This window comes from Cavia porcellus, unplaced genomic scaffold (assembly GCF_034190915.1).
Source record: "Cavia porcellus strain 051 isolate PalLab524CR breed Dunkin Hartley unplaced genomic scaffold, mCavPor4.1 scaffold_3, whole genome shotgun sequence".
NCBI classification, from domain to species: Eukaryota; Metazoa; Chordata; class Mammalia; order Rodentia; family Caviidae; genus Cavia; species Cavia porcellus.
In genome coordinates, this window is record NW_026947486.1 from 71,604,527 (window position 1) to 71,626,643 (window position 22,117).

Consider the following 22,117-nt stretch of genomic DNA (forward strand, 5'->3'; position numbering starts at 1 on the left):
AAAAATGCAGAATGTGATGAGTTGTAGGTTCAAAATGGTCTAATATCTACCTCTTTCAGTTTTAGGAGGATCCTATTTTCAAAAGTATTAAATAAATTTTTATCTTCTCATAGTAAAATTGCTTTACTTGAGTGTTGTCTTCTCCAGAGCTTCCTAACTCAAGAAAGAAAATACTAAATGGCATTTTATTATATTAAATGATATCTTATTACATTACCATACTTATTAATAATGCAGAATTCCCAGCTATCTTTAAGTCCTAGTTTTTGACAATATACTTGCTTTAGTTGTTAAAAAATAAATTAATTAAAAGGTGATTTCATCCCATTGGAAAAATGAGCTGTGGCAAAGGAATTGGGTCATAGTGTTAATATACAGATCAGATTTTCCAAGACTGCCCTGGTTATAAATATTCTATCACATTTTTTGTATAATAATGCTCAAACTTGCTTCAATTTGTATTTTCAATCACTTCTCAGTCTTTTGGCTAACATAAAGTGTTAGTTTGCATTCACAAAACTGACTGGTAAATATACCCTCCTAAAATTGATCTAGCTTCTTACATATACAGAAAGTGCAAAAAGGATTGGACAGTATATAGTGGGATGAGGAGTAACTCTATAGTGAAAAACAAAAGAAAGAAGACAAAGGCCAAGACAAGACAAATCCACCAGTGGATTTTCAGTCATTGATTTATTGGGATATAGCTAATGAAGGCTACATCCTATGTGGTGCTGCTAAGAAACTTGTACACAGGAAGATCTGGAAAAGCTGACATCAGAAACCTGACAGATCAAAAACACGAAACATAGAACATACTGTCTGCTACCAGAGGCTGAAAGTGTCAAAGGTAGCAGACAGTTGGCCAGAGGCACAAGACTGAGGGTTGCCACAGAATCAGAATGATACCTTTTATTTCATTTTATTTTAGGTTAGATATTTAATAATGTGGTCCTTTGAAAACTTTGTGTGTTCTATATTCCAATTTTCTTTTAAAATATACAAAGTAAAAATCAAAAGCAAGGATTTCTGTATTCCTATAAATTCCTAACAGTGTTGTTAGCTGAAGGAGATCATCAAATTGACCAAATTCAATACTTCCCAAGCCTAAGTGCTCTTAAGAGTCACCTGAGCTGTGGGGAAGAAGGGACCTTTCTCCATTGTTGGTGGGAGTGTAGACTGGTAAAACCACTGTAGAAATCAGTATAGAGAGTCCCTTAAAAATTAGGATTAGAGGTCCCATTCAACTTAGCTATTTCCCTTCTGGTTATCATCCTAGAAGAATTAAAAGTAGCATACCATAGTCATAAATGTGCACTCATATTCATAGCAGCACAATTGGTAATAGCTAAATCCTGGAAAAAAACCAAATGCCCATCAACTGAGGAATGGATAAAAAAAGCTATTTTTTCTATATAATGGAGTACTACTAAACCATAAAGAAGGATAAACTGGAGTTTTATGGATAAAAGGACAAAACCTGAGACTATATTCGTAAGTGAAATAAATCAGACCTATATGTGTAAACATCATACTGTGTCATTAATGTGAGAAACTGAATGTGTAAATAAGACCCAAAATGTACAACAGATACTGTAAGTTGGAAAGAAATTGTTCAAAAGAAGAGACAAACTGTGATAGAAGAAAGAGGAAAAGAAGAAAGGGCAAAAGAAAAAATATATCTATACACAAGACAGTTTCTTTCAGTTCCTTGAAAAGGAAGGTCTGTGCTAATATTGTTTGGACAAGATACCATGTTTCTATCTAGTACTTGTTATAAGTACTACAAAGACAACAACATACAATGTACTAATTATTGTAACTCTCTTACTAACCTGTTTTGAAACTGTTCTATTATTTTTTTCTCTTTAAAATAAAACTAAATAAATAAAAGAGTCACCCGAGATCTGTAAAAACAAATTCTATGGCTCTGCTCCTGGGGAATTCGATTTAATAGTTCCAAAGTGTGGCCCAGAAATCTCTAATCTTTCCAAAGCTTGGAAAAATTTTGAAAGGCAATCAGGTTTGGGAGTCACAGGCTGTTGCAAACCTTCACTAACATCATCATTCACACTGTTATAATTTTCACATTAATCATGGCATCTTATAGCTAAAGTGTATCTTGTCACTGTGTTTCCATGCATCTCTATTTTATCCTCACAACCACCCTAGTGAATGGAGATGCCAGTTGTTGCTAGTTTCACAGTTAAGAATATTACTTGCAAGAGATGTACAAATCATGGTCTGTACATAAAAAAATTATTCCTCAATAAAAAGGATGAAATGCTGAAGCACAGTACAACATTCATTCTAAGAGTAAAGGAACACAAAAGAGCACATAATGTAATTTAATTTATAAGAAAAGGCCAATATAAGTAAATCTATAAAGACATAAAGAAGATGAATAGTTGCCTAGGGATGAAGAAGTTGGGGAAATGGAAAGTGACAGTTAATTGGTACAGAATTTCTTTTGGAGGAGGTGAAAATGGTCTAAAATTACATTACAGTGATAGTTGCACCGCTCAGTTAATTATTTGAAAATCACTGAATTGTAATTTAAGTGGGTAAATTTTATAGTCTGCAAATGACACCTTAGGAATATTACTTTTTAAAAATAATTATTTTAAAAGACGTAATATTAGTCACATTGATGATATGGACAAACCTATGGTCACTTAGCTAAAAGCTGTAAACTAGAAAAACTTGTACAATAAGACTGCTCTCTATGAGTGCTACTATGTTACAGAACAATGGTAAACACTTCATGTCCATTGTCTTACTTCATCCTCAAAACAGTTATTCCCATTTTATATGTGAAAAACTGAGGGTTTCTAATGGTTTCTCTAAGTAAACACAAATCGAGGCTGGCAGATACTAAATGTGAGCCAAATCTAATTCAAAAGACTTCTTTTTTCCATTATAATATGCTGCCTCCAAGGATAGAACCTAAGTCTCCTGATTTTTCACCCAGGAATTTTTCCAAATGGAAGTCTAAGATAAAACAATATATGTGAATTTTTTATCTTTTTTTCAACTTCTTCCAAAGGTAAACAAAGTGAAAAGAGTTTTGTCTTTCTTTCCTGATGAATAGTCTTAAAGGTCAAAATAGGACAGTCATAAATAAGACTCATTTTCTGTATCCTCCTTATCCTAGTAACCTTTCTCATTTGTCTTGGTAGCAGGGGGAAAACTGATCATATTTATCAACATAATTCCAGAGATACCCCTGTTTTTTCTTGACGGAATGGTCAATACTTAGGACTGGAAAAGCATTGACATCCACTGTGACTTGTGGTTGTTGATAACATGAATAAAAGTAACTCAACTTTATTCACATTCTACTTTGTCCAGGAATTCATCAGGAAGTACTACTGCACCCATGAGTGGTACATGAGGGAAGTCAAGAGACGGACTCAAGAGAAGTCAACTGAAAAGAAAGCTGCAGTCTTTTCAAAATTGTATTCATTATATATTTATACTGAACTGAAATTATCACCAACTGTTTCTCAACAGACATGGAAGAAAAGAAGAAAGGAAGGAAGGAAGGAAAAATAAGTGTGTAAAACAAAATGAATTTTGGGAGAAATCTGTACATAATACTTCTCTTATATCAGATACAAAAGTGTTGTAATCTTTGTTCTAAACTCACTGTCACTTTGTTAATAATTTTTATCTAGCATCCTGAGATCATAACTAGTGGAAAGGAAAAAATAATGGGTCAACAGGATGCTTTGTTTGTGAAAGTTAAAGAGAATTCCTTCAAATTTGACGAAGATATGGATTTTGCAGTGACAAAAGACACACACCCTATTGATTACTCTACTGAACAGTTCCCTCAGCCTAGTTTCAAGCCCTTACAGTTTGCCCTGACTCATCTATTGCAAATATGCAGTAGAACAGTGAAACTTCGATGGTCAGAAATGATCTAACATTAACCTCTGACACAATCATTCTGTGCATAATCAAATAATTCAAGCCTCCTTGGCATTACTTTTCAAGGTCAGCTGTGAAGAAAAATCTAGGATTTGAATCCTGAGATTTCAATACAACAACCTTATGGCCACAGTCTTCTATAAGTAATTGTCCCCATCCACTTTGCCTGGCATGAGAAACAATGGCTAATTGATAAAAATGGGGTCTTGTGCAAGGGAGACTCTCATGCTCCTTTGTCTAGGAACACAGGAAATTTAGAAGCATTGAAGTGGAGGCAGCATACTTTTAGAACAAATCGTTAAATATGCTGTTTTGCCCCCTTTTTTGCCATTTTACAACTTGGATTTCCTAGCAATCTATGTTAAACTCACCTTTGTTCAAGACATAGAAGAGAATGCTGAATAATGAGGAAGAATTTGAGGAGTAACATTTTCATTACCATCCTTCCTTGAGGCTGTCCTTCAAAGCATTGTATCATATTAAATTGATTACATATTATACCCACCAATTTAAAAGTAATGATAGGAAATTATCTTCAATATAATTTGTTTGATAATTTAGAATATTAACAAAATTCCTCTAAAGTCTAAGTGACCACCAAGACTTCATGTTTGGGTGAGTTTTGGTAAGAGCTGGGATTTTCCCTATTTTCAGGTGAGTACACAGGCTGTCAGGATTTTCAGCAATCTATCCAAAAAATCCATTGAATGCCAAAATGTAGAGATATTAAAGAACTGACATTCAGTAACTCAGTACTATTCCAATAGGACTGACCTTTATTAAAATACCAGCCATACCTACAGCTTTCTTTGGTATTTCTTCCAATGATCTCAGCCCCAGGGACACACCCTGAAGTGGGCTTTTCAGAAGCAACAGCTGAGCAGCTACTACTTACCTAAAAGTACATATTCTGTGAATATGTCCAGGAAATCCTGCTTTCAGGGTGCATATCTCCAATGAATTACAATTTATAAATCATTTGTTTCTACAGTTCAAAAGCAATTTGAGCATGTTTTCTCTATTAACCCAACCAAATGTACTTCATTGTTACACCCCTAATGATTTCAGTATCTGCCTTGATAGTGCTACGCATAGTTATTTATGAATAAGATCTAAACACCAGAATTCAGACTTTCCATTGTGTACTCTGGTAGGTAAATACCATACATTATCACCACTATCTTTGAACCACAGCAGAGACTGAAGACTATGAAATAGGATGGCTCATGGGTCTACTGATGCCTATGGAATCAGAAATCTGAGCCTCAATCAACCTATGCTTTGAAAGACACATTGCCTAATTTCTTTCCATGAAATCTGAGAATGTAATCATAACCACAATGCCATTTCCCACCAAGGGCTACCACCCACTACTTCAATTACCTTCCTCTAGCTCATCCATGCTTCCGATCTTCCTGGATCCATCAATGGTGTAAATATAACGCACTCCCTGAGGCAGGTTGATGTTGTCAGACAGAGATCGAGTCAGGTCCGCCAGCAAAGCGTCGAAGCTGCGAAAACGGTCAGAGGACACAGCGTATACAATCCCCTTGAAGTAGCGGTCCCCATTGCGGTAGAAACGTACCTTCTTGGCCTTCTTCTCATTGCTCAGTGCCTGCAAGGTTCTGGTTCGGTAGAAGCTACAGTGGGCACTGTGAGTGGGGCTGGGCAGCCCATTCATCCGTGAGCCTCGCATGTTCCTGGATGCCTTATCTCTTTCGTCAAAGTGTCCAAAATCAAGTTCCATATTTTGGTGGAACCTCAGAGACCTGAGTGTTGGGAGAAAGAGGTAAGGATAGGCAAGGAAAAGGGGATGAGGAGGGGGAAAAAAGAAAAGAATTTAAATATTAGCCAGATTCATATCTGCAATCTGCTGCTTGTGAAAAGAACTGGTTGAAAAAAGCCTGTGACCCATCTGCTGTTTGCCCCTGACCTGCAGGAATATTGATCTTAATGGAGAAGAAGGAGGGGCTGGGTAGGGGTGCTGGTGGTTGTGGGGGTGGGGAGTAAGAGACAGAAAGGGAGGTACTTTTGGCACTATTCCAAACAGAGGATAGGGAGGGATTTTGAAAAAGCTTAAAATCCTGGAACTTACTGACAGTGGGTCCTATCAAATTGTAACTTCGGGCTAAATGCATTAAAACTGGCATCTGTTTCCTCACACATGCCCACATGACTAACAGTTGTAAATGAATCCATAGCCTGACAAAAATTCCCCGTGAAGAAAACAGAAGGTTAGCATCTCCAGTGAGGGAAGCAGTCTTTGCATCTCAGTACAATGACTATGAAGGGAAGTGTTTTAATTTTATTCCAAATCCTTTTTCTTACTCCAATGTGTGCTTCCCCTCCCCCAGAATAAACTAGAATTCTGTTTTAAAGGGACAGCCTCCAGGGAATAACCAGTGTCTTTGTGCTATTCATCAAAACCTCTCCCCACCAAGCTGGTGCAGCTATCCAACATTCATAAGAAATAAGCTGGGGGAAAAAGGATTAGAAATCAGTTATTTAACAAGTTATTAGCTCTGCTTTCCTTTTGGTACCATTTGGTCACAATGCCACCCCCCAGGTGCTTGATCCCTTCCCCACCCATGCAACAACAGCTCTTAATGGAATAATTGAATTGTCAAAAGATTCCCAAATGAGTTCCTGAACAGCATATGGGACCTTTACAAGCAAGCACACCTTTCATTGTTCTGGGTTTCTACACTGACCCCAGGGGCATTTTGCTGTCACAGCAGGCAATTTACCCCAAACTTGTCTACTGCCTGGGTGGATTAGCTGAGAAAAAAAATGATCATCTGTCAGCCTCTGATTTTGCCCCTTCTGCAGACCTCTTACCCCTAAAAAACAGTGAAAACTTGAAACCAAATACATCCTCCAAATACAACCTCCAAATACTAGCAAAGATACTGACATCCTAAGAATCAAATTATTAGCATGCATCTCACAGATGGGAATAAAAGGAATCACAAAACAATCAAGGCTCAGCTGCTACACACTGCCATACCAAGACATTTGCAAAACACTAGAGGACAGGATATAAAGCGGGACTGGTGTCTGTTCAGATTTCCAGGCTCAGTTCCTTTTTTTCCAATGTCACCATGACCTATGCTGAGCTCAGCATTGTCTGTGTCAGACAATCTGCAGTAGTAAGACCCCACCTCCTCTAGACAAGTAGCAAGCATTTCCCCAGGCATGCCAATAATACTTTGCTTTGCTTTAGGATCATAGATTTTTAATTAACATCATAGTGAAACAAAGGGACATCAAACTCACTTTTCCAAAGGAAAATCCCAGGTACAGCCTTAAGGAAAAATCCAATAGAATAAGTCAAACAAGGAGAAGAGAAGAAAGCAAGAGAAAGGGAGGAGAGGGAGAGAAAAAAAAGGGAGAGAGATGGAGAGGAAAAGATAAGGGAGAGGCAGAGAGAGAGGGAGGGAGGAGAGAGAGAGAGAGAGAGAGAGAGAGAGAGAGAGAGAGAGAGAGAGAGAGAGAGAGAGACCAAAAGCCCTTTGCCCTGTGCTTTTCCCATTTGACATCTGTTACATTCTGCTTGAAAATCAGTGGAAAGCCCCACTCACCGGTTTTCTGCTGGTTGGGTGGAGATGCTGAGAGAAAGAAAACCAATCTCTCTATGCCTTTGTTGTCTGAGCTCCAAGCAAGAAATTCCTGCCAGGGTGGATAGATGCCTTCTAGGTCCTAGTGCCTTGTCCAGTTTCTCTTCTGTAACTCAGGCTTAGTGAATCCCCCAACCTCCTATGATTAATTACATGCTATTAAAAAAATTTCACAGCCTACATTAACAACTAGAAAGGTTTCATTTATAACTAACAGGAAATTGCAGGGTAGCAAAAAAGATTCCATAGGCAAGTTCAGAATGCTCTAGTGAGCAATGTGCTAGCCCTTTCTTTTAGAAAATTGGCAATTTCACTTAGCCAAAACCTTGGTTTAACCTGCCTGGGGGCAGAACTCAAACAACCAAAGTAGGCTTCTTAGAAATTGTACCTATATTCCTTCACTTTGTTGAATGAAAATTAAATCGGCAAGGTTTTTTAAGGTATTTTAATTCACACATACAACAACTGGCATTTTTGAAATGAAATTAGCAGAGGAAATTAAGAGAGTAGAAAAGAGAGTCAAGACAAAATAGATCTGGAATTTCATGGAAGATAGAAGTGGAAAAGGAACCCCAAACCTTTTAGGCTGCTATAAGAATTTGGTTAATGAAATCCATGATGTATAACTTTGAAAGCTTGAAAGTTCAAACACCACCCAGAGATCCTTCTATGTGAAGTAAATGTTATGGCTACAAGATAAATATTAAAAGATCTCTCCTCAAACTATGTGTTATTCACTGGCTTCTTTATATCAAGTATATTTAAAGAACAAAGAAACATTCAAATGGAAATTATTAGGTCAGGCCAAGCTAAGACAGAAAACAAGGATGAGAGGCTAAATGAGAAGGAGCTACCATCCTCACAACTGAGGCTCTGCACATTAATATGCAGCAGTGTTAAACTATCATGGTTCCATTTCTGCTTGGTTTCCAGGAAACTCAGAGCTAATAGCATGCCTCTATGTGGAAAAATGAGCATCTTTCTTTCTGGAATGTATTAGCTCAGCAAAGCCAAGCTATCTACATTGGTTGGGTGAACATCATCAAGTGTGTATCTTGCCCATTTCACGTCCTCCCAATACCCTGCTACTGCTCTCCAGGTTTCCAATAAGGACCTTAATGGAGCACATGTGTCTGCTCAGTTTGTTTTCATGTGTCATTGCCTTATATTGTAGCCATTTCTTGAACAATTAGGATTATTCAGATCAAAACCAGGGAAATAGCAAAGAATAAGAGCACAGAAATCTGAAAATTTCAGTAAGGTTAATGTCTTAAAACTCCATTCTTGTACATCATAAGTACTCAGTGAATATGCAGCATCAGATTTTGCATCGGAACTCAAAAATCATCATATTTCTGGTAGGACTATAAGAATAGACCAGATGATAAAACTTACACATGAAAGAACTGCAATACATTTTTTAGAAAAAAAATTTTCTCATAACATAGGCTTTGCAACTGTAATCTAGATGCCACCAATATCTTCAGGATATAGCCTAGAATAAGTAACTTTGTTTACCTTATATACACCAGAAAATAGAGATGTGGATAAGGCCAATATTTCCCAGTATGCCTTATGTGGATGATAGTAAGTGCTCTTTTTTTTTTTTTAAATTTATTTATTTATTTATTTATTGGTACCAGAGATTGAATTCATGACTTTGCCCTTGCCAGGCAGGCAATTATGCTGCTGACCTAAATTCCCAACCCTAGTAAGAATTCTTTAAAACAGGGAAAAAAAGATAGTGATGAAAAATGCTTGAAAAAATTATAAACTAATTAAACAAAATGAGTTTTCTTTATCCTAAAACATCAGGTCTTCAACATACTTGAAATATGGTAGAGTCTCCAGTATAACACTTTTTAAAATTTTTATTTTAGTTTAGTTTACAATTATCTGTGTGAAGCACATAATGTTTACATTTCTTCTGAGAAGTTTATACATGTACATAATACACCTTACTTTCTTGTTTTCATCTCGTCCACCCCCACTCCTTTTTTGGTATGTTTAAGTTACATAATGTTTTCATTCTTTGTGTGGAGTTGGTACCTATACAGAACACATCCCAATTTCCTTTTTCATCTCCTATTCCCCTCCTTCCATCTCTTGATTCTTCTCCCTTTTGAGAAAGATCTATCTTCCTACTTTCTACTATCTTTTATTTTGCTCTTTGTTTTTAGTCTGGGCTTTACAAATAAAGAAAACCATGTTATATTTAAACTTGTATGTCTGATCTATTTCAGTTAACATTATGATCTCAAGGCACATCCATTTTCCTATAAATGACTCAAGTTTATCTTTATGACAGAATGGTCCTCTGTTGTGTACTGCGATAGCTAACTGACTGTGTCAACTTGAGTAAGAAATGCCCAACTAAGTTGCATCAGCACAGTTTTGGGGGTGACAAAAAGAATTTAGTAAAGACAGTAGGCTTCTCACCTGAATAGTATAAAAGGGAAGCAAAGGAATGCTCACTGTTTTTTGGGAGGATCTCCACTCTTCACCTTCATCTTGGACTGAAGCACATTCTTTGGCATTTCAGCACAGAGGCTTAAGCCTTCCAGTACAGATCCTTTGCCTTCCTGATATAGACTTGCACAAGACTCTTTAGTGAGCTGTAGCTCTTTGACCTTCAACTGGATCCCTTGTATTTCCAGTGCACAGACAATCCTTTTGCACTCTTCCATTCCTTTCTCTGCAGGCAGCCATTGTAACCATACCTTGTAAATTCTTATATCTACTTACCTTGCATTAAATCTGTTTCTCTAGTGAACACTGACTGATACATGTACAGATACCACATTTTCTTTATCCCATGCATCTGTTGATGGAAATACAGGCCATTTTCAAGATTTAGCTACTATGAACTGTGCTACTATAAGCATCCATGTATCACTGTAATATAATGTTTTAAATTATTTTAGTAAGATACCTAGAAGGGGAAATGCTGGTTCAAATGGAATTTCTAGGTTCAGTTTCTTGAAGACTCGCCATACTGATTTCTATAGTGGTTGAACTACTTTACATTTCCAACAACCATGCAGAAAGCTTTCTTTTTTCCTCATAGCTTCATCAGCATTTGCTATTATTTCATTTCTTGATGAAGACCATTCTTACTGGGGTAAAATGGAACCTCTGTGTTGTTATACTTTTCATTTTACTAATAGCCAGCAGGGTCGAGCATTTCTTCATGCATTCATTTGTCATTTGTCTATTCATTACAGGTGCTCATTTTTGATTGGATCTTTTATTTGGAAGGAGTCTAGTCTTGAATTCAAAATATTTTAGATATGTCTTCTTGTCTAAGGAATTGCTGACCAAAAAATTTCCTTATTTTATTGGTTACCTTTTCATTATGTTGGTTGATTCTTTTGTTGTGCAGAAGTTTTTTTAAATTTGATGTGGTTTCATTTGTTAATGCTCAGCTCTCTTTCCTGTGAAATTGAGGTTCTGTTCAGAAAGAGCACATTTTATTTAAAAGGCTTCCTCTCACTTTTTTAAAGTTCAAAACCTTTATTTTCCCACAGAACATGTCATAGAATAATTTTTGTGGAAAAAAGAAAAAAAATTTGTTGCAAAAATTGGTATAGGTCATCCCATAAGAATATTTCTTCTGAAGGAACAAAAGCTTTTGAGTCAACATGGTGTTGTATGCCTGTAATCCCAGCACTGTGTGAGGCTGAAGCAGAAGAATCAAAGGTTCAAGCATAGCCTGGGCAACTCAGTGAGACCCTATCTCAAAATAAAAATGATTTTAAATGACCTTAGAAATGTAACTGTCATGGTTTATTTCAGTGGCCCCCAAGCCTCACAAATTATGTACTGGACCAAATCTAGCATTTGTGATAGTTTCCTTGTCTAGCGCTAGAATTGGTGTTGTGAGTGCTACATCTGCCTAGAGGTGGAGCCAGCATATGATGTAAGGGCGGGAAGAAGGTGTGTCTCTCTCTCTTGCTGATAGTTTCTGCCTTGCTGTTTGCGGCTGCCACGAATGGTTGCCCCACCATACCATGCTGTCTCAAAGCCAACTGAGTATTGACTGAAACTTCCAACTTGTAAGATACAAACTTTTCCTTCCTTAACTTTGGGTGTCAGGTATTTTGTCTCAGTGACAAGTAAAAGACACAATTAACTCGGTATTAAATCAGTGCTAAGATCTAAGGTCAGTCTATGTTACACCAAAAAATACCTTTTCAGCTGTAAGTCCTAGGGGAAAGTCCATCTTTAAAGATAGATGTCAATTTGAAGATGAAGATCCATGGTTGAAAGCTCAGGAAAATGAAGAAATTGAAGGGAGAGAATAGCAACCCATGGTCAGAAATGTAGAAGTAAAGATTTTTGAGGACTTACCATGTTCACAACACTACAGGAAACAACAAAGTAGGAAACATCTATCACTGCCCGTGGAAGGCTTAAATTCTCATTGTGGATACATAACACGACTATGCACCTTGCAAAAATCATAATGGAAAAGGGATTAAACCTCTTTAATATGTTGCGGTCTCAGTCTTCCTCAGTAGTGGTACTACACTGTATGAATTTAATTCTTTCTACAGTTCTAGTCACAAATGGAATTGGGCATGAACTGAATCAAATTCAATGAATGGGTTCAATGTTGATCTTATAAAGGAAATACGATTCCATTTGTGACCAGAATTGTAGAAGGAACTGTGTCCATGAACAGATCAAAGACCATCTATTAAACAGACATGTGCATGTACACGCACATGCAAACACACCTGAAAATTGATACTTTAGGTTACATATTGAAAGCACAGAATTTAGGATGTATATAGGGTCGAGTAATCAAATAGAAAGGGGGTAGGAAATATAAATAGATAAGATACATCATGTGGATCAAAAACTATAAGGTGCCTAGGAAAGAATCCAATAAATACATGTGAGACCATTTTTAAGAAAATCACAAAACTATAGAAGATCATAAAATAATGTGTGAATAAATGTAGAGCCTGGTCATGTTTATGGATTGCAAGACACAAAGGATACAAAGTTTTGCCAAATTAATCCATAAAGGTAAAGAAAATCGAACAAAAATTTGTGAAAACTAAAAAATGATGTTAAAGTTTTACAGAAAAAACAACTCGAAGAATGTCACAAACAACTGAAAGAAAGAATTAGAAGTGAAGTTTTACTCTGTGAAGATATTTCAAAGCTGTAGAGATAAAGGTTCTGTGATGTTGACCTAGAGGAAAGACAAAGTTCAATGAACAAAATGAATAATAGCATCAATGGGCTCTGGCTATAGAGTAGTTCAAGGTAAGAACATAGTTTCTGAAGCCAGACTGCCTGGTTCAAGTCCTAACTACTAATTATAAGGTACCAACAGTGAGTGATTTGTTTAACTTCTATGTGTCTCAATTTATCTATCTTTCACACTGGGGTGATGTTAATAATGGTATGTGTTGAAGCTTACATGAGTAATATATGTATAGTGCTTAGAAGAGACACTGGTACATATTAAATATGAGATAAAATTTAGCTTTTACTATGCCCCAAATATTCATATGCCTACTTTCTTATTTCATTCAAGTAAGTCTTCACCCAAAGTTCAACTTCACAGCAAGACTACACTCCCAACTCTCTCTTCTCTCCCAACTCTCAAGACTTCTCTCCCAACTCAGCACTCCAGATTTCCTTTACCTTGCTTTTATTTTTCCATAACATTTTTATCTCTCAACAAACAGAAGTTATCACATAACTTTCTAAAGCAGAATATGAGCTCCATAAGAATACCAGTATTCAGGGGGAGACCCACCAGTGTCTCCTGAGATCTACGCCATGTTGGAACTTAGGATGCTGGGAAACCAAGCAAGTAGCTCCCCTCCCTGGTAAACGGCTGTGGTGTAGCAGACTGCGGCCCTTCCAGGAGGAGAACCACCAGCGTCTCCTGAGATCCACACCATGTTGGAACTTGGGACGCTGGGAAACCAAGCAACCAGCCTACCTCCCTGCTAAGCAATAGTGAACCTACTGGGGCACAGCCTAGAATCAAACATCCCATTTCCCCTACTCCTCTTCTCCTGTCCCCCTGTTAGCAAATGGGAACCAGAAATCTGAGCATCTCTTAGTAGGCTGACCATAGCAAATAAGGGGGATTTCCTTCTTCCATCTCTTTGAAGGCAAATATTTTTACTACTGTTTTGCTTTATTCTGATTAATGGTACTGCTCTATTCAATATTCTGTTTTGATAAGTTCTATAATGTTCTGTATTTCATTTTATTTTGATATACATGAATGAAAGAACAACTATTATAAAGGTAACAAAATATACTGTGATACCTTTACGCTTATCCCAGTAACTGGCTGTGAAGTTCTCAGTTGGCTTTATTCTGTCTTGTTCTGTTGTATTTTACTACTCTCAAAATAAAAAAAAGAATAGCAGTATTCTAAAAGCATTAATGAAATATAAATCACAATACCAATAGACTATTTTTGCCTTTGTTTGTAGTACTACACTCAAGTGCCTAGAACAATATCCAACACATGATAAGTTTGGATAGTTTTTGAATTGCATAGAGTGAGGAAAGTATGGAGTATTCGATAGATGGTATTGAGACAATTTTCATATGGAAACAATTTGTTAGATACTCTCCTCATCTCATTAATAAAAATAAAATTTCCAGATATTTTAAATACTTGAGTGCAAACAGAAGAGATTAGACATCATTAGAATAACATATAAAAATCTGAATTTGAATTTTTGTGATAAAAATATTTTCTTAGACTAAAAAGCAAACACCTTAGAGGAAAATACTAATAAATTTGAAAATCAGAAGCTTCTGAAGACAAAATGATAGAATTAAAATGTTAAAAGATTAAGTTTAAAAACTTGGTGGGCTAGGGATTTAACTCAGTGGCATAAGCGCCTGCCTGGCAAGCACGAGGTTGCGAGTTCGATCCCCGGTACACACACACACACACACACACACACACACAGACACAAACCTTGTGAAAAGTTATCTAAAACGTATATAACTTGACAAAGAAATAGTGTCTGTCTATATATGATATAGATGACATTAGACATATATATAATAACATAACATTGTATATAATATATATCAGTAGTTATATAATATCAATAAGAAAAAGATAAAACTCAAAGAGAAAGAAAATCTAGTCAGAGGATATCCAAATACTTAAAGAAGGGGAAAATCTTAAGTGCCCAATGAACACATGAAAGTAAGCTCAAAATCACACACAAGTAGGAAATTCAAGTTAAAATATTGAGTATTTCACAATCATTAAATTGACACTAAATTTTAAAGTATAGTATACCAAGTATGTGTAGTCAAGAAGGAGGAACTAGGGCTGGGGGTTTAGCTCAGCGGCATAAACGCCTGCCTTGAAAGCAGGCAGTCGTGAGTTCGATCCCTGGTACCGATAAAAAAAAAAAAAGGAGAAACCTGTTAGAATGAATATGTATGCACTAGCACAAGTAGTTTTGGAAAGTAAGTTTTGGTAATAGTTAGCAAAGTATAAAATACACATCAGCTATGATCAGAAATTCCATTTATAGGTTTTCATGTACTATTGTTTCTCCCAACTTTATATTTTGAGACCTAGTATTCAATGTGAAAGTGTTAAGAGGTAGGATGTCTGAGAGAGTAGGTAAATCATAGGCACTCCACTCCCCCTGAATGGAATTAAAGCTCTTACAATAGAAATTGAAGGGAATGTTTTGGTTTCTTTGTGCTCTTCCACCTTCCACAATATTGAAATATCATGACAAGGTGCCATCTATGAAGCAGAGAACTGAGTTTACCAGACATTACATCTTCAATTACATTTGCCTGTATTCTCAACCTCTGAAACTATGAGAAATAAATTTCTACTATTTATAAATTAGCCAGTATCTGGTATTTGGTTATAGCTGCAGCCATGGACTAAAACATCATCGTAGGAAAATTTTCACACATGTGTTGAAGAGACTGCTACAAATGTTGTAAAGTGTTGTTTGAAATATTGAAAACATTAAGCAACCCTAATGCCCATCATTGGCACATTAATTTGATTAGTAATTGTTTACACATAGAATGCTACAGTGAAATCCAATAAAAGAGACTAGTGGATTGGTTCTCAGAATCCATTACAACCTCTTTCTAGGTGTGTCTTCTTCAATTACAGAGATTGGAAGGATGAAAACTACATTTCTTAAGAAATTTAGGTTCCTAAATTATTTGAATTTGCATGAGATTTGGGATGGAGTAACAAGGCTGGGGCCATCTTCCTGCTGCTTTAATTACTGTCTCTGGAAACCAAGGCATGGAGAGCTAGTATTTATCTGCAATAGCATTACAATGTCCAGTTAGCAACTTTTTGAGTATTGAAAAGTCCATTGCTATGACAGCAATGGCTTTCTGATCAAAATCAGAGGTGTGTTACTGGCCTTAGTGGTTACTGGCGACCTCTTGCCTTCTCCTCTTGCTTATGTAGCAAAAGTCTTACTTTAAAATACCAATGACAAGCAGAGAACTCATTCTTTCAGGCTTTCAATTAACTTTATAAATATCTAGCTTCATATGTTAAATATCTTATTTTTAGAATACCTTGAATCATTTCTGTGTCTTATAACTGATTCCTCAGTAATGAAATGTTTATACTAGCAGTGATTTCTGACAACAGAGCACCGAAGATAGAAATCTGAGATTGGTTATCTAATTGGTTGTGTTTGAAAGCAAGGCCTTGAAAGACTAGGTAGCTGCTTCGACAGAGTTTCGAGGCAGAATAACAGTCAAAGTCTATGGATCAAGCTTGCTCTTTCTGATTGTGCTGGACACTCAAATAATGTGATACAGTCAGCATTTAAATTTCTCATTTCATGATAAAGGGTTCAAATATATTCACTGGAAGAACGACAGTCTCTTTAATAAATGGTACAGGAAAAACTGGCTCTACATATGCTGAAAACTAAAACTAGACCTATGCCTATCACCATGTATTAAATTAAAATCTAAATGGATCAAAGATCTGAATATTAAAACAGAAACACTAAATCTATTGGAAGACAAACTGGGTAAAAACCTTGAAGACATAGGGGTAGGTAGAGAATTCATGAACAGGAATCCAATTGCACAGAAATACTCTCCAGAATCAATAACTGGGATCACATCTTATTAAAAAGTTTCTGCATGTCAAAAGAAATCTCCAGCATAGTGAAAAGAAAACCCAAAAACTGGGAAAAAAATCTTAGTGAACTGTGCCTCAGCCAAAGGACTTCTGTCTAAAACATATAAATAATTTTTAAAAAATCAGACCCCCAAAATTGAAAGATCCAATCCAAAAATGGGCACCTGAGATGAATACACAATTCTCAGATGAAGAAATACAAATGGCAAATAAATACATGAAAAATGCTTATCATCATTACTCATTAGAGAAATACTAATAAAAACCACACTGAGATTCCATCTCACTCCTGAAAGAATGGCCAGGATCAAGAAACTACCAAAAACAAATGCTAGAGAGGCTGTAGGGAAAAAGGAACTCTCCTGCACTATTGGTGGGCATGTAGACTGGTGCAACCATTGTAGAGGTCAGTCTGAGATTTCTTAAAAAGCTGGGATTGGAAGTCTCATTTGAGCCAGCTATTCCACTTCTAGGCATATTCCCAGAAGAACTGAAAACATCATATTACAGTGATGTATGTGCATCCATGCTTATAGCAGCACAATTTGTAATATACAGATCTTGGAAACAACCTAAGTATCCATCAACTGAGGAATGGATAAAAAAAAGTTGTGGTATTTTTATACAGTGGATACTACTCAGCTATAAACAATGTTCACATTGCTATATTTATAAATAAATGGACGCAGCTTGAAACCATACTCATAAGCAAAATAAATCAAACTCATGTGTATAAATACCATATAGTCTCCCTAGTGTAAGAAATGGTAAGAATACATAAAAGTATGTGGTAATCATGATTCCCCATTATATTGCTATGAAGCCTTATAATGTTTTCATTCATTAGTTGGAATGGTTTTATTCTGGGTTGTTTGATTTTATTGTCTGTGATGGTATGAACAGCTATTTTGAAGAAAACAAGACATTATAATAGCTAGTACTGATTTAGTACCATCTTATTTTGAAGTCCTACCAAGCTTTTATTCTTCTGTCTCCATCGGTTTTATTATGTTGTATCTTATTGGATTTTATTATATGTGGTAATATAAACAAAATTTTTTATGGACAAGGAGATAATATAGTAACCATTGTTCATTTTCTGTTAGATGGTTTTGAATACCTTGTAATACTTTCATTCTCTTGAATGGTTTTAAACTATCTTTTTTATGTCTGATACTATAGTTTATGAAGGTATACTCAACTATTACAGGGAAAGAGACACTATGGTAGCTACTGTTATGTCGGGTTGTCTTGTGGTGAAACACTATGTTGCTTAAATTGTTCTGTTCTGACCTGTTTTGTTATGTCCTCTTTTAATCTTTTTAAACTAAAAAAAAAATTCTCATTGCAAAGCATGGTCAGAAACAGACAGCATTTATGACTGACTTAAAATAATCTTGCATTTTATAGTCACAGACTTGATAGCCTAAAATCAGACCCAGAGTCTAATTTTGCATGTAGCTAACTTACAACACAAATTAAATTCTGCTCTCTGTAAAACTAAGGCATTAGTTGAGGACATTTATTTTAATTTGATTGAAATGAGTGTTCTGAGCTCAAAACCACAACTGAACTGCTCTTACAAATAGAAGCAGCTTACTTTTCGTGTCTAAAGAAGCTGGTTCTGCCTCTAGAGGACACCTGGTAGTGGCCTTACTTGAAGTGGATTGCCTTACAGTTGGATGCTAGTTTTCTGGTTTCACATTTTTATCATTCTAATGTCCTCCAGATCAGTAACAAGAGTCACTAATAAGAAGAGATAGCAAGAGACCTAGCAACACCCAGTAGAAAGTAATCAGTCTTGCATAATGGAGATAAAGCTTACATACTAAAATAACTATGAGGTTTTTTTTTTTTTTTTTGGTCTTTTTCATTTTTATCGGTACCAGGGATCGAACTCATGACTGCCTGCTTGCAAGGCAGGCGCTTATGCCGCTGAGCTAAATCCCCAGCCCCACTATGAGGTTTTTTTACTTTTATGTTGGCAGAAGCCTAAGAACTATGTAAATTAATAGAATCTTAGAAATAATGGAACATAATCATAGTTCAGGTCAAATTTATCATATGCACATGCTTACCAGGTAAATTTTGATGCAATATGCTAGCTCAAAGTAAAACCTAGAGAGGTTCTAACCTGTCTTTATTGATTAAAGATTGAATTCATTAATGCCTTAAATGTCTAAAGTTGAAACTCTACATATCCCCAGGAATTATAAAAAGGAAACCTAAAGGAAACCTAAAGGTAGTAAGGGACTTATTGGATTCATCAGGTGAATCATCTATCTCCAAATCATGTTCTCTAAGATTAGAGTCCAGGGTACATTTACCTCATTCACAGTCATTGATCAATATATTTCTAAGAAAAGCACTGTCACTTTAAAAACAATACAATGAGTTACTCTGTTGGAGGCCTAGAGTAAGGTAGAAAGTGTGACCATCAAAAAGGGGCTTTCTGGTTTCAGCGAGAATGGTAGGATTTCAGTGTGGCAAGGGCCAGGCAGAACATTCAGTGTCTAAAGATAAGGCAGGGATGATAGTCATAAAGTGTTTAAATCACAAGGTTCCTTGGTGATCATGTGATCCTCAGAACTGAAATATAAGGGCAGGTGACTAATTCTTACAAAATATGATTAGCCACAAACAAAAATTCCAGTTAGGTAATAGATCTAACTTGAGTCATCCCAATGGTGACTCAATCTCATAACTGAATCAGATCACAAATCCAGAATCCACTGAATGAGAAGGAAAGAGATGTATGTATTCAAGGCACTACTGGAGGGGAAACAGATGGAACTTTCAGAGATAACTGAACACAGGTTCTCAGCTAAAACTAAAACTGGAGATGCAGAGTGTCATTGTGTCCCACCAAATGCAAGGGGGGCTAATGGAGAGCAGGCAACGAATGCAGTTTTTGTTTATGACCATGTCATAGATGGCCTAATGCATTCACATGTCTATTTTGTGATTATTTTCTGGTTACATAGTTACAATAAATATTTATAAAAACTGGAAGAATTATCATAGTGACTGAGTCTTTGAATGCCAGCTAAATGTGTGGGGACAGTTAGGGGGAAGTAGCTAGCATAGGACATTATTTGAGTGGTTATCATGGTGGAGATGATAAGAGTGACCACACGCTTACTAGGCATGATGTATTTGGGGAAGTTGACCTTTGTGGGACATTTGCATACATTTGCTATGTGCATCTAGGCTCCTTAAATCTTAGCTCACTCCAGAAACAAATGCTAAGATTCTAATTGGCCTAGATTATACCAATCACTAAAACAGTTATTTTTAGGGACTAGCTTACCCTTATAAATATGTACAGAGCAAAGAGCACATTGAGAAGCTCACCTCGAACTTTTCTCCCTGTCACACAGTTCACTGTACGGCAGCCCCCAGCCCTTGCCTTTGCAATACTACAAGTAAAGCCACTGCTTCATACTACTTTTGTTTTCTGAGCTCCTCATTGTGCACTAGAGGGATCTTTGGCTTTGAGTCATCCTCATTTCACCTCTTTCATTCTTCCCCACAGTGGAGAGGAACCAGGGAAGCAGAGGGCCTCTTCACGGGAGGTTCCCTAACTTCCCAACTCCCACCTGAAACAACAGATGGAAGAAAGAAAGGCAAGGTGGAAAACTCTGAAACCGTCCCTCTCTAACAACATAGTATGTCACTGTGCTCCTTGAGGAGAGACAGAGATTACTACTTGCATCAAAGATTTTAAGATCCAAAGTTAGTGATTTTATCACATTTTCACTTAACTCGCCTATTTGGCAAGTATAAAGGATGGATAAAGACTTAGGAGATACAGCTTAGTGGCACAGTGTCTTCCTGGCAAGTGTATGGTCATAAGTTCAATTCCTGATACCAAAAGTAGGAGACTTAGAAAATGACAGTAAATTTTTGAGATCATAGTGATGACTCAGAAGGCTATCTTAACTTCAACAGATAAATGCAACTCTTAGAACTTGACCTACAGTTACTATCTGGTATTTTTTTCTGTATCCCAATAAACAGAAAAGAGTAAACAAGTTGCTTTCATTTGTTTGGTCTTACTGTATATCCTAAGTATACTTTTCCAACATTAGTAAATTCTTAGCATCTTATTTCAGAAGTACACCAATTCTCCGGATCTCTATCTTAACTTACTCCACAGGGACCTCGGTAATCACTCCTCCAGAGGACATTATGCTGATAGGACCTGGCTGACAGTGGCCTTTATACTTTAACAGACCAACGGTAGTTGAAATAGGCATGGAAACTCAGGTTGCTATTTAGAGATGGTAGCAGGTCCCAGTTGGATAAACACTTATGTAAGTCTCTCTCCTTTCCCAAAGGTTTTGTAGAAATGCCTTTTGTTTTGAAAAATAGTCCTTGATTTCTTAGAATGCCTTGGTGAAGAACTGAATGCCTCACCACGGAAACAAAGTGACTTTAGAACCCAAGTTGGCCATCATATATAGGTCTCTTTTGATAACCAAGGTATAAAGTTAACCAAGTATAGCAACATTTCATCTACAAATGGAACTGATATACAAGGTCAGGATTAAGGATGTCCTAAAATCTCATGAGGAGGTAGACACGTCATCTGTAGATGGCATTGCTCAGCCACCTCAGCGCTTGCTCAGCAAGGCTCATGAATAAAAGGGTTGTGATGGTAAGGATGGAATAAACTTGGGGCTATCTACTGTGAGCTTCCTCTCATCAAAATGTTTCTTGCTATACTCCAATTTGCACTGTTATTCAGTGTCCAACATGTCTATAGTAGAGACTATTTCTGAACTGCCAATGCAATATAACCCAGTATAATCATGCAGTACCTAGTAAGAGAATAATTACAACTATAATTTGAAAGATATGTTTACCCTTGAGGGAACAGGCAATTACCATTTATACAGCCTCACCTTAAAATGTCTATGGATTTATTAAATATATTTTTCATCATCATGGTATCCTTTTGACATTGCTTCTAGTTAAATGGTTTATTTAGCTTTAAAAAAAATTGAGACAATGGTCTCATATCCCATGGGCTTCACTTTATCTTACCATGGATGTTTCCACTCCGAAGCAGTAGTATTATAGATTGGTGGATTATTTAATGATAAATAAGTTATTGTCTTAGCTGGCAGACTACACTTTCTGAATTTTAAGTAATACACTATCAATATAGTATATCCTCTGAACCAACTACCAGTATTTTTTTATAACCAGTTTAACAAAGGATGAAAATGGAGATGGCATTGGTCATTATTACATCTAATGACCCATTCTCAAAAAGTTTCATCAGTTCCTGCAACTTTAGTCTTTGTTAGATTATAGTTCTTAGCTATAAGAATAGTAATGTGTCCACCATTTTTTAAAATTAGAATAATATAATGCAGGGAGACTATCCAAAACTCAGAAAGACGTCTTT

General features: G+C 36.4%; 1 protein-coding gene across 6 annotated transcripts in view; it reads right to left on the reverse strand.

Moving 5' to 3' along the window:
• The window catches only part of Dcx (doublecortin), a 349,437-nt gene that overhangs the window by 122,672 nt on the left and 204,648 nt on the right, over positions 1-22,117 (reverse strand). For 3 of the 6 annotated variants that reach the window (XM_063246295.1, XM_063246293.1, XM_063246294.1), the window contains exon 12: positions 5,317-5,702. In XM_063246295.1, coding sequence (XP_063102365.1) covers positions 5,317-5,680 — 364 coding nt within the window. In that variant the 5' untranslated portion in view covers positions 5,681-5,702. Of the gene's footprint in view, positions 1-5,316; positions 5,703-7,209; positions 7,356-7,514; positions 8,214-22,117 lie in introns of those variants that run through there. The other 3 variants (XM_003467607.5, XM_063246296.1, XM_063246292.1) reach the window with 3 other exon arrangements.